The sequence below is a fragment of the Eimeria tenella genome, genomic scaffold (assembly GCF_000499545.2).
Source record: "Eimeria tenella Houghton genomic scaffold, Eth_scaff3, whole genome shotgun sequence".
Lineage (NCBI taxonomy): Eukaryota > Apicomplexa > Conoidasida > Eucoccidiorida > Eimeriidae > Eimeria > Eimeria tenella.
In genome coordinates this window covers 322,551-337,388 of record NW_013542870.1, presented here as the reverse complement: position 1 = coordinate 337,388, position 14,838 = coordinate 322,551, and the positions used below count along the sequence as shown (strand labels likewise).

At 51.8% G+C, this 14,838-nt stretch overlaps 4 protein-coding genes across 4 annotated transcripts; 2 read left to right on the top strand and 2 right to left on the bottom strand.

The window, feature by feature from the left end:
• Positions 1–2,036: 2,036 nt before the first annotated feature.
• Positions 2,037–5,321, top strand: ETH_00019475 (farnesyl pyrophosphate synthetase, putative; the record flags this gene model as incomplete). Its single annotated transcript, XM_013375755.1, has 8 exons — positions 2,037–2,510; positions 2,686–2,800; positions 3,070–3,493; positions 3,743–3,886; positions 4,221–4,362; positions 4,559–4,657; positions 4,890–5,044; positions 5,240–5,321. 8 exons carry the CDS (start codon positions 2,037–2,039, stop codon positions 5,319–5,321), a joined length of 1,635 nt encoding a protein of 544 aa, XP_013231209.1.
• A 699-nt stretch (positions 5,322–6,020) lies between these two features.
• ETH_00019470 (DNA-directed RNA polymerase II subunit RPB7, putative) lies at positions 6,021–7,208 on the bottom strand (the record flags this gene model as incomplete). The annotated part of the gene is made up of 4 exons (XM_013375754.1): positions 6,021–6,194; positions 6,466–6,510; positions 6,761–6,881; positions 7,081–7,208. 4 exons carry the CDS (start codon positions 7,206–7,208, stop codon positions 6,021–6,023), a joined length of 468 nt encoding a protein of 155 aa, XP_013231208.1.
• An 809-nt stretch (positions 7,209–8,017) lies between these two features.
• ETH_00019465 (splicing factor, arginine/serine-rich 8, putative) lies at positions 8,018–12,504 on the top strand (the record flags this gene model as incomplete). Its single annotated transcript, XM_013375753.1, has 10 exons — positions 8,018–8,238; positions 8,634–8,751; positions 8,833–9,011; positions 9,121–9,179; positions 9,368–9,657; positions 9,983–10,882; positions 11,144–11,239; positions 11,384–11,448; positions 11,576–11,660; positions 11,842–12,504. 10 exons carry the CDS (start codon positions 8,018–8,020, stop codon positions 12,502–12,504), a joined length of 2,676 nt encoding a protein of 891 aa, XP_013231207.1.
• Positions 12,505–12,875: 371 nt separating this feature from the next.
• ETH_00019460 (uncharacterized protein) lies at positions 12,876–14,491 on the bottom strand (the record flags this gene model as incomplete). The annotated part of the gene is made up of 4 exons (XM_013375752.1): positions 12,876–13,037; positions 13,513–13,760; positions 14,003–14,327; positions 14,480–14,491. 4 exons carry the CDS (start codon positions 14,489–14,491, stop codon positions 12,876–12,878), a joined length of 747 nt encoding a protein of 248 aa, XP_013231206.1.
• Positions 14,492–14,838: the final 347 nt, after the last annotated feature.

Genomic DNA, 14,838 nt, shown 5'->3' with positions numbered 1-14,838 from the left:
GTCAAGCACAATTTTCATAGAAGGGGTGTTTCTCATCACACAGCCGTGGGTTTCAATCAATGTGTCCTTGTGAATGAGTTGGTGGACCCTGCACTTTGGTTCCGTCGTTAGTATACGTTCATTCTCTTCAGGCGCATCACAAAATAGTAATTTTCCACAGAAGGGGTGTTTCTCATGATGCAGCCCTGCGTTTCAATCAAAGTCAACTGTTTCTGTGTCCGTGTAGTTGATTTGGCGTTTCTGTGTCCGTGTAGATGATTTGGTGTTCTCTACGTCCTGGTTCCGTCGTTCGTACACCTTCATTCTTCTTTAGGCGCACAATTTAATATTTTAACAATAGACATGCGTGGCGCGTGACATTTGCAGCAGCCACGATGAATGGAAGCGCATTGCGTGGAGGATATGCGCGTGTTACTGATGGCGTCTAGAAATCAAAAAGCCTGAACAACGGATCTCCAGCCTTGAAATGTGGAGAGACAACGGGCTAAGGACATTTTTATTGCAACGCGTTTCCCTCTGAGCAGTTCCTCATGAAGTAATTTTGTTTGCAGCTGTTTCTCTCCAGTGATCAGGTGGGTTATTGCCGGCCTGGGGTGCTAAGATATGTGGTCGTTAGGCGCAGACTTTTCGTTTCCCTTCTTTCCTAGGTCACAGACAAACAAATAACTGAAACCCACTTGCGCCTTCACTGAGAAGGACTTCGTTTTACGATGACTAGTGCAGGGGGCCTAGCTTTTGTAAGCGGTTTTACGTGGCCTTGTCACCGCGATCCAGCAGTTGAATTCCATGAAATTCTTCTTCCTATCTGGGCCCAAACTGCTGGTGAAGCCGACGGAAATTCGCTTAGTTGTACTGTACTGGGATGGCATGGAAGCGTCTACTGCGCTTTAATGTCACAACTATCTCGTGCACCTGCAACGAGAGCCCAGAAGTGCCTGTTACATTGTAGAACGAGGCTGAAGCGACGCAACAAAAACTCCATGTAGATTCACCACCCCAGCGCGTTTGTCACTGCGGACACTCAGTACTGCACACGCGACTTGCATGCGCGCAAACGCAGACCAGCAAAGAACACGCTGCTCACTACTGCGTAAAGACAGAAACGCTAGCACGAGATTGCATAAGTCAGAATGCTTCATGGCAAGCCTTCTTTAGTAGCCTGAGGAAACGCATGACGATGCTCTGGAAGTAGGCCTGGCCACAGTTACACACCGCGGGAAAGTCGGGCTCCGTTGGAAACGACTGAGCCAAAAACAACTTCCCGCAACTTATTCTGTAGTAATTGCAGTCCCCTAAGCGCCTTATGATGCTGTGAACAGCTACTTCCACAGGAAGACGCTCCACAGTTCCACTCAGCTGCCTGAGGTCACCCATACTACCGTCAACGTGGGCTAACGTTGCTTTCAGGTAATAGCTAGCACGTCGCTGGGAGGTAAGTATAAAGTCATAATAAGACAGTTGGTAGAGTAGTTTGATACTCACGAGAAAGTCTGGCTAAACTTCGGAAAGTGCTGCTCTGCTAGTGCGGTAGCTGATGGAGTATGATATCGGCGGAAACCTCTTGTCGAATGAGCCGTTTCCAACCAAGTTCCTCTTGATGACAAATAAAGTAGAATACTTTTGTCCAGAATGTGGATTTCTTCGAGAAACTTAAGGGCCTATGTGTACAGTTCCATTTATTGCCACCCAACCTCAAATATCTGACCCTGCGGGGCTGTCTGGTCAAATCTGAGCACTTTCACCGCCGAACAACCAACAGAAGGTTTTCTCTTAGCGACTGACGAGTCCTATATACTGGTTAGGAAATCATGTTGCATGGTTTGGTTTCACACAACTCAGCGGCACATTGGCTTCGCCTTGTCTTCGTGGAAGCACAACCGTGAACGGATTACCGTGTTTGAACCTGTTACTCGTTAACCCCTTTCTAAAGGCTCTCGCTAACGTGTCTCGACCCCTTATGTTTTGCTTATTCGCACCTTCAACGGGAGCCATGAACGATAAACGCAGCGGGACAAATCAAGCTTCGTTTCTGTCCCATGATGTTGGTCCGCCGCCTTCTACCTCGCTGTATTTCCTCACTATCTCTTCTCCCCTACACTTGGCCACGACAGCCCGCAAATTCAACTGCAAAGTGTGGACATGTGGGCCAGCTGCCTGAGAAGTCTGACAAACGTGGGCTTTTCGCTCCGGCTCGCTCTGCCACTGTGGGAAACTACGTCCCAAAGGCGCTTTCTGCAATAAAAGCTAACATTCTTTCTCCTCATGCCTGTTATGTGGACAACTACAGCCTGGCTAAGCCCGCCGGAGCTGTGGCAACTGCCCAATCGACTGCGAAAGCAGCGGCAGATGAGTCTGCGACAGAGCAACCGCTCAGTCATGCTGGAGAGGTCAAAGGAGATTCTGGAGCTTCAGCCACAGCAGATCCTGCTGATGTCTGCTGGAAGGAGGGAATGCCGTGTGTCAGTTCAATCTACGTGGACATCAAGAGGGACCAACAGCGCTTCCTGAGAGTGCGTCGCGGTTGCTTGTCTCACTATCTCCGTCTTTCGCACAAAGTAGAAGCAATTAACAAGGCGCTACACACGCAAGCTATGAAGACTTGACACGCCTGCGTCCACGGCTGTATCTGATGCTCCTGCCGCTGCAACACTGTGTAGATGGCGGACTGTGTGTGGTGATTGCAAGATGCTGACTCCCATGAAAGGAGCTCTCCTGGAGAGAATAATGGCCTGTGCCCCTCAGGAAGAGGCGTATGCGCTCACACAATACTTTTCGCGGGTTATTGACTACAACTGCGTAGGTCCGTTTGGGTCTAGTTAGACGTGGGCCTATATGTCAGGTCCCTAAAAGAGGCTTGAGACTGTGGCTTGGCAAGTTAGTCACATAAGTCCAACGTTGACTTGCCATAAAGGTGCTCTTTGTTGCTTGTGTCTGTGTTAGCACTCTTGGTGGCACGCGAGGTACTTGAAATAACAGCTCGCTAGTTGGTGCTTATTAAGTTTGACTATGTTACATGGTCATAATATAGCCAGCGCAGCTTGCGTTGTCATTTTGGTCCTGCTTCTGCAGGGGGGAAGCTACTCCGTGGTTTACTGACTGTGTATGCTTCTCTGGCCGCCAATCGCGAAATACGATTCGTACAACTCAAGGGTTCCGCAGCAGCAGCTGCTGCTCCTGCGTTCTCACAAACGGGCGCAACATGTGGCACTGTTGCGCGTCCTGTTACAATATCAGGAGGACGCAATCCAGCAGCACCCGGTTCAGCTGATGATTCCTTTGCTGCGGGGGAGGCAGCCCTAGACAAAGCATTCGGTTCGGAATTGTGCGTATTGGGTTGGGCGGTTGAGCTACTGCAGGCTGCGTTTTTAGTTGCTGACGATCAGATGGACGGGGCCTTCACCAGGAGGGGGAAGGCCTGCTGGTACAGAAGGCCGGAAGTTGGGCCAGCGAATGCCATTAACGATGCCGTCTTCCTAATCTACTCTGTACACCAGTCAGACCCTCCATCCTTTGCCTAATGATGCTACTGCTAGCCATTTTCTAGCTTTTGCCTCTGCGTATATCCACGTATTGCTGCCGCTGTTCTCCATTGGCCGCTTCTGCTGGTATTTTGCTACCGCCTCAAAAAGCACTCGCAAGAGCCTCCGCGGTTGTCATCGGGGTGTTCCATTTTCCGGAGGTTAGCTCCAAGATGTGGCTAAGTTCCATTCTTAATTTCTTTGATGTGGAGTGGTGACGGCAGACTGCTGCGGAAATTCCTCGGAGATCACCCAGCGTACGGTCCCTGCACAGAGCTATTACAAAATGTCGCCTTCAACACCGTGCTAGGGCAACACCTGGACACAAATGGTCACGTGAACATGTTGCTGCTGCAACAGCACCAGCGGTACCAAAAGCACAACATGCAGACACAACGTCAGCAGAAAGAGCTGCTCGAGTCACTTCGAGGTGAAACGGCAATGGCAGAAACAACGCTTCTGCAGATAACTGCTGCGGCACGTAGTAGGCAGCAGTCAGCAGCGAGGCTGAAGACGGGTTACTATTCCTTCTGGCTTCCCACAGCTCTGGGTACATCAGCGGCTGCCCCCCGCCTCCCTTCCTGCTTCAGGATGAATAAATCCCACAAACTCAAGTATATTTCCATGGCACAAGTTTAAAGTCTGCATACGGCCTCTAGAGGTATCAAGTACGGTGCATGCAGTGTATGGGTTCGCCTGCAGAAGCTGTGTCTCGATTGATGTGGATAAAGGGGACTGTTGTCAGCCCAATCTGTTCGTAGGTCTCCGGCATAGCGGCGTCAGTGACTTTTCTCTCCTGGCCAAAGTGGAAGAAATATGTCTGTGCACAGGGGACTACTTCCAGGTGCCTCTCTTCTGTTGTCTTGTTTCTCCTTCCCTGCACTGTTAGGCGAACTTAGGCTTTGTGTTTTCCTCTTCACCTCAGCTGCTGAGGCGCGGAAGAGAGCTTCCAACGCTTGCTTGTCTCTGCGTTCCTTGGTATTGAAAGGGACGCGCTGTAGCGGCTACACCAGGGCGTGGGGGGTACGTTACATGATCAGGCACAAGATGACTTCCTGGACTGCTTCGGCTGCCCAGATGCCCTCGGCAAGGCTGGAAGTGACATCCGGGAGGGGAAATGCAGCTGGCCGCTTGTGGAGGTCCGAGCAAACACCCTCACCTGCGGGTGACCGTACATCTCGAGCAAACACCCTCACCTGCGAGTGACCGTACAAGTGATCCAAGGGTTAAGCTCCTGCAGATAGGTTAAGCTCCTGCACACATTACTGTGCTCATTTTCTCCGTGCCGGTCTTCCTGCTTGTCAGCATGTACTGCCGCGGTTTGACTCACCGCATTTATCATCAGCAACGACTATCTGTCCCATTTTGCAGGCTCTTGCCGCCGCAAAGCCCAGAGAAGCTGCGGATTTGCTCGAGGCGTACGGCCGGCCAGACGGAGAGGAGGTTGTTCGCGAGCTGTACAAACAGCTCGGAGTTAGGGAGCGGTTCAAACTCTACGAAGACAGCTCTCGCCGGAAGATTTTGAGGTCAGGTTCGATAGGCAAAACCTGCCGCACAGTTTCATTTTTACGATGCCGCGAGGACTATTGCCCGCCGCAGCAGCAACTGCAATTACAACGAAGCACTTGACTTCAGGCTGCTCATTGTTTCGCTAAATGCGAATTCGGAAACAGCCCCGAGTGGAGACAGAGGTCGTTTCTAATGATTCGATTGGTTCTTAGGCTAGTAGACGGCCTCAGTCACCCAGGGATTCAAAGTTACTTCGCCGCTTTATTGCAGCTCCTCCATGGGCGACCCAAGTGATATCCAGCAGGTATGCAGCAAACGCGTTATCTAATCTGCTTTGTACGCGCCGGGAGGGTACACTGCTTTGCGCTTGTGGCTAGCCATCAACCTGTCCCGGCGCAGTGTATTAACTCGCCCGTCAAAACTTATCCCTCGGTGACCTTTCGTTGAAATCACAGAAGTGCATTGCAGTACATTCGAGCTTATCTCTACGCAGCGCCTACCATCTGACGGCCATGTGGACCCCGCGCCAATTCTTCCCGCCCCCACCACTGCGCACCCCCTCCGCAGCCTTGTGACTCGAAAATCTTGCAATTTGTTTCAGCTTTCGTGTATAGAGTGAAAATCAACAAGTGCAGGTGCCGTCTTGCGATACCCCTAAAGAAACTCATAATACCCAGAGGCGTGGCTAAGTCTCCGCCACGGCTGATAAAGACGTTTTTTCACCAGGGGCCGTCCCGCCGACCTATGCCAGCTCTGTAAGCCTGCGGTTGTAGTAGGGTCAAGCGCTCTCGCCTCTGCACGTCTTTCTTATCCCTGTTTAATATCTAAGTCCGTGAAACTTGCCTCCCAGATTGGGAAGGCCTGTATTTGCGGCAGTTTTGGCTGTTCTTCTTCGGCGCAATCCAAATTCCTGTGAACAACGTAGGTCCTATGCTGCCTCGATGTCTGGCGGCAAGTAGCTGCAGCTGCGCTGCCAGTGTAGCTGTTAATTCTTTACGCAGCCGTGCCGTCTCTTGGCTCAATAGGCCCCAAGTAGTCAGCGTTGGTCGTCGCCACAGCAAAAATTTGGCTCGCCTCAAAGCGAACACCTAGCAGCTTGAGACGGATTTCGCCTCCAGTCCGTAAAGCCAGAGAGCCGTCAGAGAAACTCGGCATCGCGTCTTCTTCCTGCGACGAGAAAGCCAGGCCACAAACCAGCACCATCATCAGTAGCACACGCGCTACGAGTGGCGAGTGGTCGAATCCACGACCGAAAGCTGCGCCAAATTACCGGCCTAGTCCTCACTCGTGCTCTTGTGGTTGGCATGTTAGGTAGCCTAACATGCCAACCACGAGAGCAGCGGTGAGGACTACGCCGATGGTCCTGTGTGTGTGAACAGCCGGGTAGTTTGGGCTTGTTCGGGTTGGAATATATTCTTTCGTCCACGGAAAACCCTACCTGAAATGTATAGGTCGGCGGCAGAGAAGCCCTTGAGACAAAGACCTTAAGCGGACCGCATTGAGCAAATAGCCCTAGCTTGTTCACATCTGTAATCACTGCATCCAGTACCTGTGACCATTGAGATAGGGACCAGGACACGGTGGGTGTGGTTTGGGCATGCAAGAATTTCCGGCGAACAGCCAAAACCCGCAGAATGGAAGGTGTACAGTCACGTCCGATGCTAACTACCAACAGGAGACCCAGAATGGCCCATACGGTTTGCACCTCGGTCGAAGGGCAGCGTGGGGCTGACCTCTTCTTTGAATGGTTTAAAGACAATCGCCTGGTACTTCGCCGCAACCACAACGAGACCCGTCGAGTCCTGGATACGCCCAGGTAAGTTTTGGAGAACTCGAATTACGCACACCACATATCTGGCCAGTAAGCACAAACAGAAAACAAGCGGATAGCCGTAATTAACAACGTGACAAAAGAGGAGACCGGCAGGAAGAAATGAACACACAGTTCAGCTCAGCAAGTGCGGCAGAGCAGCAAGGGAGCGACCGCGCAGCTGAAAGCACGCAAATTATGCCATTCAACCGCCAGCACCTCGCGGACCGAGTGAGCGCTCACCCCACACTCTGCAAACATTTGCCCTCCACTTGTTGCCGCAGCAGGGCCTCCACGCTGGAGAGGTACTCGGGGCCCAGCTGGGCTGGCCGCAGGGCCACAGACTCCCAGCGCTCAATCACGAAGAACATGCTGCGGGCTTGGGATGGCGACGCAAGGCTCAGTTGTTGCTTTCTCTCTGGGAGAAGCCTGTCTCCCGGAGATAGCGGGCTCCCAAGCAGCCGGTAACGTAGCGTGGGAGGTGGGACATGTACGCTGCCTTGCTGCTGCCGTAGCAGCAGCAGCAGCTGTTGCTACGGCAGCTTGTTCAGTTTTGGTTTCTCTTGTTGAGGAAAACTCAAATTTGAACTCCCACAACAATCCAGCCACTATCAAGCTGACGCAAAGGTGTGTCAGGCAGTAAAGTTCGGAGAAACCCCGGGGTTCAGACAGAGAGCAAAAGCAATTTGCTAGACCAACTCCATAGCCACGGCCATAGTCGCATGAACTACTCCCGGAAGCTGCATAGCATGTACTGCATGCAGTGGCGCACTGGGACCCCTCGGCAGCGTGTGCAACTTTGCGAAAAGGGCCCCGCAGGGCCTCCTTTAGCTTTGCGCGACTTCATCTTTCTTCCTAACTGTTAAGTTTGGTTCACTTTTGCGTCTGAGGGGAATACAAGGCAGTTGAGTGACTGCGCTTTGTGAGCGTCTTGCCCTGTGGTGGCCAGGGATGCCCGCACTGTATCGCGCCATGATCAACGAACCTTCATCGCGCCTCAGCGGGGCTGCAGCTAGCTATGTCGAGTTTTTCTGGGGTTTACTAATCCTCCAACATACATCAGGGCGCTTTTCCTGCGTAGAGAATCCTGACATGAGGTTTCCCGTGTCGGGCAAGCGTGTCCAACGGATCAAGGGCTTCGGGCTAAGGGCTGGCTGAAGTTTTGGTAGCTCAAGCGAAGATGTCTACTGCTCCATGGGGAGGGCGAGGGAGAACTAGTGGGACACCCAGCAGCAGTGGGGGTAATGGTATCAGCAGCACAAGTAGTAGCAGCGCCAGCAGCAGCGGCCTGTGTGTGACTGGGACTGCCTGCCGTTTCGGCAGCAGCCGGGGTATGGCCTCGGCGGCAGATAACAGACTAATCAAGATTGAGGTAGAAGGAGAGGAAGTGTTGGTTGATCGGTGGGGGTCCAATACAGACCAGTCAAACATTTTTCTGTATTTCCGTGCCTAAATGTGCTTTGGCCTGCGTAATTGGACGCTTGCCACACTTCTACGCCTCAGCCGTTTTAGTTTGCCTTGTGATCCCGTGTGTTTCTTAACCGTCCCTCCTTTGCCACCTTTTTATCTCTGCGTAAGCCCAACAAAGTTCTGCTATATGCCGCCATCTCCCAACGCCTGCTACATTCTGCATGTTATGTTGTGTTTCCTTCCCTCTATACACTGCGTGGCTTCTGGCTGACCTCTTTCCGTTCGTGGAGTTACTGATGACCATGTGAATAGAATCACCACTGAGCACTCGTCAGTCATTGCTGCTGGTGGTTGCCTGTTCTCGCCGCTGTTTTTTCTTCATGCAGTTACGATGTGAGGCTCCTGCTGGGAGATGTTGCCTCATTTGCGCGTCAAAATTGTAGCAAAGAGTGGCGTCTGGCGGAGCTCCAGGAGAGCCGAGAGATCGAAGAGATGCGCTATGAGGTAATGCTTGGAACCGAGACTCAAACTACAGGAAGGGCACTTAGAAGCAAGAGGCGTCCGCATTTTCTTGCGTGCATTCAGGACCTTCCGCGTCGCTCGGCCTTCTCAGACGACCTCCCCACGCCACCGGAGCACCAGCAAGAGCAGCAGCAGTGGACTCCTACGCTAGAGCAGCACAAGCAGCAGCAAGTAAAGAAGCAGCGCACGATGACTGCAGTGCCGGCGACTGCATGGACTCTCGGCGACCAGACACCGGAAAGGTGAGGCTTGGATGGCCTGTACTTTAATATTCACTGTTCAAGCAGACAGGCTCAGTAGCTCAGGCCCTTGCTGATAGGCCAAGCCTTGTTTTTCTTACATCATATGCAGGCCAGATTACAGTGCTGTCCCACCGCCAGACGCTCTTGAGCAGCCTGGAGATACCTCAGGTTAGCTGCGTTGCGACGACGGTGTTGATGCTGCGGTTGCTTGTGCTGTTAGTTTTTCATTCTGTTGTTCATGTTATGGATGCTGTCTTTACTCTTGGTGGCTGCTACCTTGCTGTGCATCGGAGGCTCATGAGTATGTCAATGTTTTCGCGGGTACTGTTGCCTCTGCTTTGTTGCCACTGCTGCAGCGAAGCCTGGGGGCTTCTCATCAAAGCAGTGCGAGCAGGCTACTGAGGCAGCAAGGAAGGGAGCAGCAGGACGGGCCTCTGAAATTAGCCACTGTGGAACGTTTGTAGCTGATGCAGATAAGCATGCGGAAGAAGGCCAACAGCAGGATAAACCCACGCAGCAGCTGAAGCCACAGAATGATGGCGACTGCTTCATCCCCCCATTTCCAGATCTTCCCGGCAGCATGCGTCTTCCGGAAACTCTCAGGGAGTACTTGGTGATTGAGCGGACAGCGCACTTCGTTCGGGAGGTGCGCCACAGTTTCAGTTTCGTTTGATCCGTTGTCGCTGGCACTCAGCGTAGATCTATACATTCCACGGCAAAGGGTATAGCTGCTTGGGGGGCCTGCACGGACTAATTACCCGAGCAGCAACCGTGTAGCGCATGTTTTCTGTGCAGTGGGTTTCCATCTGTCGTCGCCTTCTGTGTGTGTGGTGCTGCACTTGATGGTATTTATGTTACTGCTGGTCGTATCGCCATCGCTAACATATGCGGGAACTGCTGCTGTGATCGAGTGATGTGATCGAGTGCCGTGAGCGAGTGCTGTGATCGATGTTGACTGCGCCGCAACCCAGGAGGGCGACCGCATGGAGTTTCGTTTGTTGCTGGACGAGGAGCGTCGGCTACCTTTCCTCTCCGCAAGCCATCCGCTGCATCATTTCTACACATGGCTGAAACAACAGGGTCACTCTTTGGTGGCGTGGGAACCGGCTCTTTTGCCTCCTCGCGTTCGGGCGTTGCTTGAGTTTGCATGTTCTGTCAGCAGTACAGCTGAACTTCCGAAGCAAGGGAAGCAGGAGCAGATGCCGGAATCAATGGAGGAAAAGGAGACCAAATCACAGCCAAAGCAGCAACAGGGGCAAGACGAGCACAAGCAGCAGCAAGAGCAGCCGAAGCACGACCCTGATGGTGGGCTAGGGCTGCTTCTTTCATATGGCAGTGACGAGGATGACGACGACACCGCTGTATCTCCACAGCAGAAGCATGCACAGCAGGATGAAGAAAATCAACACGAGAAGCCGGAAATGCAGCAGCTGCAGGAATGTGAGCAGCAGCAGCAGCGTCAGGAACAAACAAAGAACGGTGAGCCTATTTTGGGGGAGCCTGTAGCTACGGCAGCGAACAGGAGAAAGCCTCCTCCTGCTCCTCCCTTGCCGTCTACAGTAGGGGCAAGGTCTGCGTCAGGAGTAGGAGACGCGGCAGGAGCAACAGCAGTGTGCGGAGCAAAAGACCATGGAGCGAGTGAAGTGGGGGACTCTGAGGAAGAAGACGGGAGCAACAACCCTCAGGATTTGACAGCGCTCTGGCGATCTTTGCGTGTTACGCGCTTTACACTCAAAAAGAAAAAGCTGGACAGGTCTGTTTTAGTCGAAAAGGATGAGGAGGGTGAACAGGAAGATACGGATATGATGATTGAAGCGCTACCGAAGAAGCCTCCATGGGCATTGCCGAATGCGAAGCTAGGACTCTCCAAGGTACATCCTTTTGTACACTCTCCTGCTGGTGCTTATTTCTTATTATCGATTTCTGTATTAAAAAGAGCCACGGACGAGACGAAGACAGCTTTTGTCGCAGTACTTGCTCGTTCGCGGCCTTCGTTTTTCTGAAATGGCGCTTCTTTAAATTCTAAATTTTGGCCTAGGAATCTCTGAGCTCTTGAAGTTGCAAGTGGTTGCTTAGGGCCATTGCTTATGTTATATTCCTGGGCTCTTCTTTCTCTTTACGTGCCTTCGCAGGCGTCAGCTCTTGCTATACAGCAACTGGGGCATCATTTGCTGTCGATAGGGGACTTGTCCCTCGTTAGACATGCAAAAACGGCAAGTGCAGGGTTGGTGCTCCGGGATTAGAGAGCGTACATACAGAAGATGTGGGCACAAGAGCTAATTATTCACGTGAACTGAGAGCAGGGAGGATGATGAGGGCTTAGGGTTGAGGTTATGCGCTGCCGACTAACTTTGGGGCATGCGGTGCTGCAGTACGAAGACGATGCGTCTCCGTTTCCTTTTTTGAGAACCTCCTCAATGGACCTTAGATATTTCAGGTAATTTCCTTGACCATAACGAACGGCCACAATCAGAAGCAGTAGCATTTGTGAAGGAGTTCAGAGAAGCTTCGGCAGTAGCAGCAGCAGAACATGTATTTCCTGGTTTGTGTGTTAATGACCTCAGATACGTGCTCAAGTGTGTGGAGACAGAAATGCAAAAGGAGGGATTTGCCAAACCTCAGCCTCTTTCAGGATCTACCCATGAACTTGTACGGAGATTTAGCATTTTAGTGTAACCTCAGACCTTGTACATCAAGCGTATGTGCAAGTGCGCAAGAATGCTCTCATTGTTTCATGATTTCAGCACCGTCGATCGCTGGTGCACCTGCGCTTTCATTGTGCCTTCTGCTTGTGACTGCTCTTCCTGCTGCTGCGCCGCTGAATCCGCAGGCACGCAGCTTTCTAGCGCGGCTTCAGCTAAACTATCACTTGCAACAGCGGAAGCAGAAGTTGCTGCAGGAGTGCATGCGGCTCTCTGCGGATGCGTCGGAGAATAGCACCGTCGACTATCTCAGGCGAATTGAGGCGGCAGCGGCTGCTGCGGCGGATAGCAGCAGTGCCGGTACTAAAAGCTCCACGGATGGTGCTGCGACAAACGCAGGGGCTTCGCAAGATGCCAGCACTTCATCAGACAAAGCAGCAGTAGCGGCAGTGGTACCACCACCAGCAACTACAGAAGCCGCAGCAGCTACGGGCGACCCTGCTACTACAGCATATTTTTCCGCCGTACAGAGTCAGATACCACCAGAAACAGCAGCTCACTTACAGATGCTGCTGCAGCAGATGGCAGCTGCGAGCGTTGCAGATGATGCAGCCACGTACATGGCCTGTTACTCTGCATACTGCTATGCACTTGCTGGTCTGTCCCCAGAGGCAGCATCAGCAACCCCAGCAGCTACGGCAGCAATGGCGGCTTCCCCTGCAGCACCTTCAACAACGGCAACCGTGACAACAGCAGCACCAACTCTGGCCGCAGCCCAGCCGGACGTGCAGGATGTTGTTGAAACAGCGACTGCCGATTCTCAAGGGGCACAGCCTGACGGGAAACTCTAGAAGTGGGACAACGGCACCACCCCGTAGAGATTTCGCTATTGGGAATTGCCAAGATACGGCAGAAGAATGTTAATGGGGACTCGAAGATAGGGAAAGCCGCTTCACAGAGTGTAAGCTACAACCGCGTAGGCCAACGATGAGACTTCGAGTTCCTTGTTATTTTGTATGTGAACGGCTTTCTACCTTTTTTAACGCCATGGATCATGTGGCAACTTCAAACTGACGAAATTTTTTGAATGCGTTGACTTGTTAGACGAGGAGAGCCCCGTGATCAAATGACGAGACCTAGCCTTTAAACTTGAGCACAAAGAATATCTTTTGCTTGGCAAATGCTTACGGCGGTCCCAGAAATTTGCACTGCTTGGTAACTGTCAAAAAGTGCCCTCTGCAGTCTTCTTGGGGCAAGACATACTCTGTTTTTTGCTGCACAGTTTCAAAAGACGACGGTCTGCAAAGGGCTCATCGGGGATAAGAGACTCCCACACCCTTCGCTGAGCGTACTCCAGGCTCCCGAAGGCCTCGGCTGCAGCGAACTAAGAAGAGGAGCAGCAGCAAACAAAACAGTGGAAGCAGTGGCAGCAGTGGAAAATTTTAGTTCCTGGGCTGCAGACTACGTGGCATCCCTTGAGGATTAGGGTGTTTCGACTTTACCTGTTCTTCTGCTGTCACAAGACGGCCATCAAGTTGCAACAGCTGAGGTAACAAATGTATGCAGTGCAGACGCCATTGAGGAATGGTTGTCATCGGCCCTGGTGACACTTGAAGGCTCTGGAGGGCTTCCGTACTTTTCAGGGCTAGAAGCTGTAGTGGCCTATTCAAGCCAGGATTCTCGTGAATGTATATCTCGCGTAAGAGGCGGTTTTGCCCAAGTTCCAGCGTGTCGAGAGAGGTTAATTGGTTACCCTGCTTGACAGGGGGGAGAAGGAGGCCAATGTATATTCATTACATTTGCATCAAGGTTTCATTTACGAGCTGTGATGGGCTCGCTGCAGAGGAGACAAGACTCACCTGAGCATGCAGAACTACTAAAAGAGGAGCTTGTTGAATCCCGTCGAGGCTTTTGAGGGAGTTGCTGCTTATGTCTAGGGTGTCTAGACACTTCAGGTAGGGCAGCTGCTCCAGAGATTCAATCGCATTATTACTAATATCAAGTTCCCTAAGCAAGCTGTTTCTCGTTAGGTTCCCATACTTCAGGGAGTCAAGTTTATTTCCTCCGAGTCGCAGCACACGTAGACGGACGTTGAATTGCCAGTCACCTGAATAGGGGAGTTTCAAACTTGAAGCAGAAGACAGTGAAATCTGGGCCTCAGGAACATACCCTTTGGGGAACAGCTCCGCCTCGGTTTTAGGATTCAGAACACTAGGGATACATAAATGTCTTAATTAATAGAAAGCCAAACTACACTTGCTTCGCATTCGGTGTGCGTGGAACTTTAACGGAACCCTTTGAGAGGGACGTTTGCATGCCCTAACGTAGTTAAATAAGATAGGATGTCACCTAGAGAGGTAATAAGGTTCCTCCTGAGGTCAACATGCTCGAGTTTCGCATTTGCTGAAAGCTCCGCTGCGGAGCGTATCTGGTTGTTGCTGGCATTAAGATACACAAGGTTGGCTGCTAGCCGGACAGGGTAAAGGCTAGTGAGCTTGTTGTCGGAAATGTCTATTGAGAGAAGCTTCTTCACGTCACATAGCAGCATCAGTTGGCGCAGACCCCGCCCACACAGCGATAAGCACACATACGCCAAACGGCCGTCTGGAGGGGTCTGCTGCAGCCCACTGAGGCCTTCCCTGAGGAACCGGGCACCCGTCTCAGGGGGTAAGGACTGCAAGAAGTCGACGCAAGGAGAGGGCCCTACGCGAGGAAAAAGCTATATTGGCTGGCCCTCGAGTCCCCACTTTTGCGCATCTTTTGCTGCCTGTTGAGGGATGGCTTTTACTGATGTTCACACTTGAGTAGCCGTGAATTGCTCCCTACCTTTTGATACATCTGTCCGTTGAACCGGCATTTAGCGTAGGCCAAGCTAGGTAGCTATCATTTTCAAAATAGCTATGCGGTGACTGTCTTGCTCTGCCACTGAGCTCTCTTGCGTTCGGGAGGTGCTGCTCTACCAGGAATATGACTAGTAATAAATGCTATGGAGAAGAAGAGGAGCCATAATGCTTGGAAAAGATTCTTTCATACTGAACAGCTTCTGGTGGGTCTCGAATCGGCTACCAAATTCTTCAAGTAGATGAGGATACTCGAGAAGCGCAAATGACGACCGCAGCCTCTACCTACCCTACTCCAATACAGTAGAAAAGCAATGTTAGTTTATGCAAAGCAGTTACTTGCTA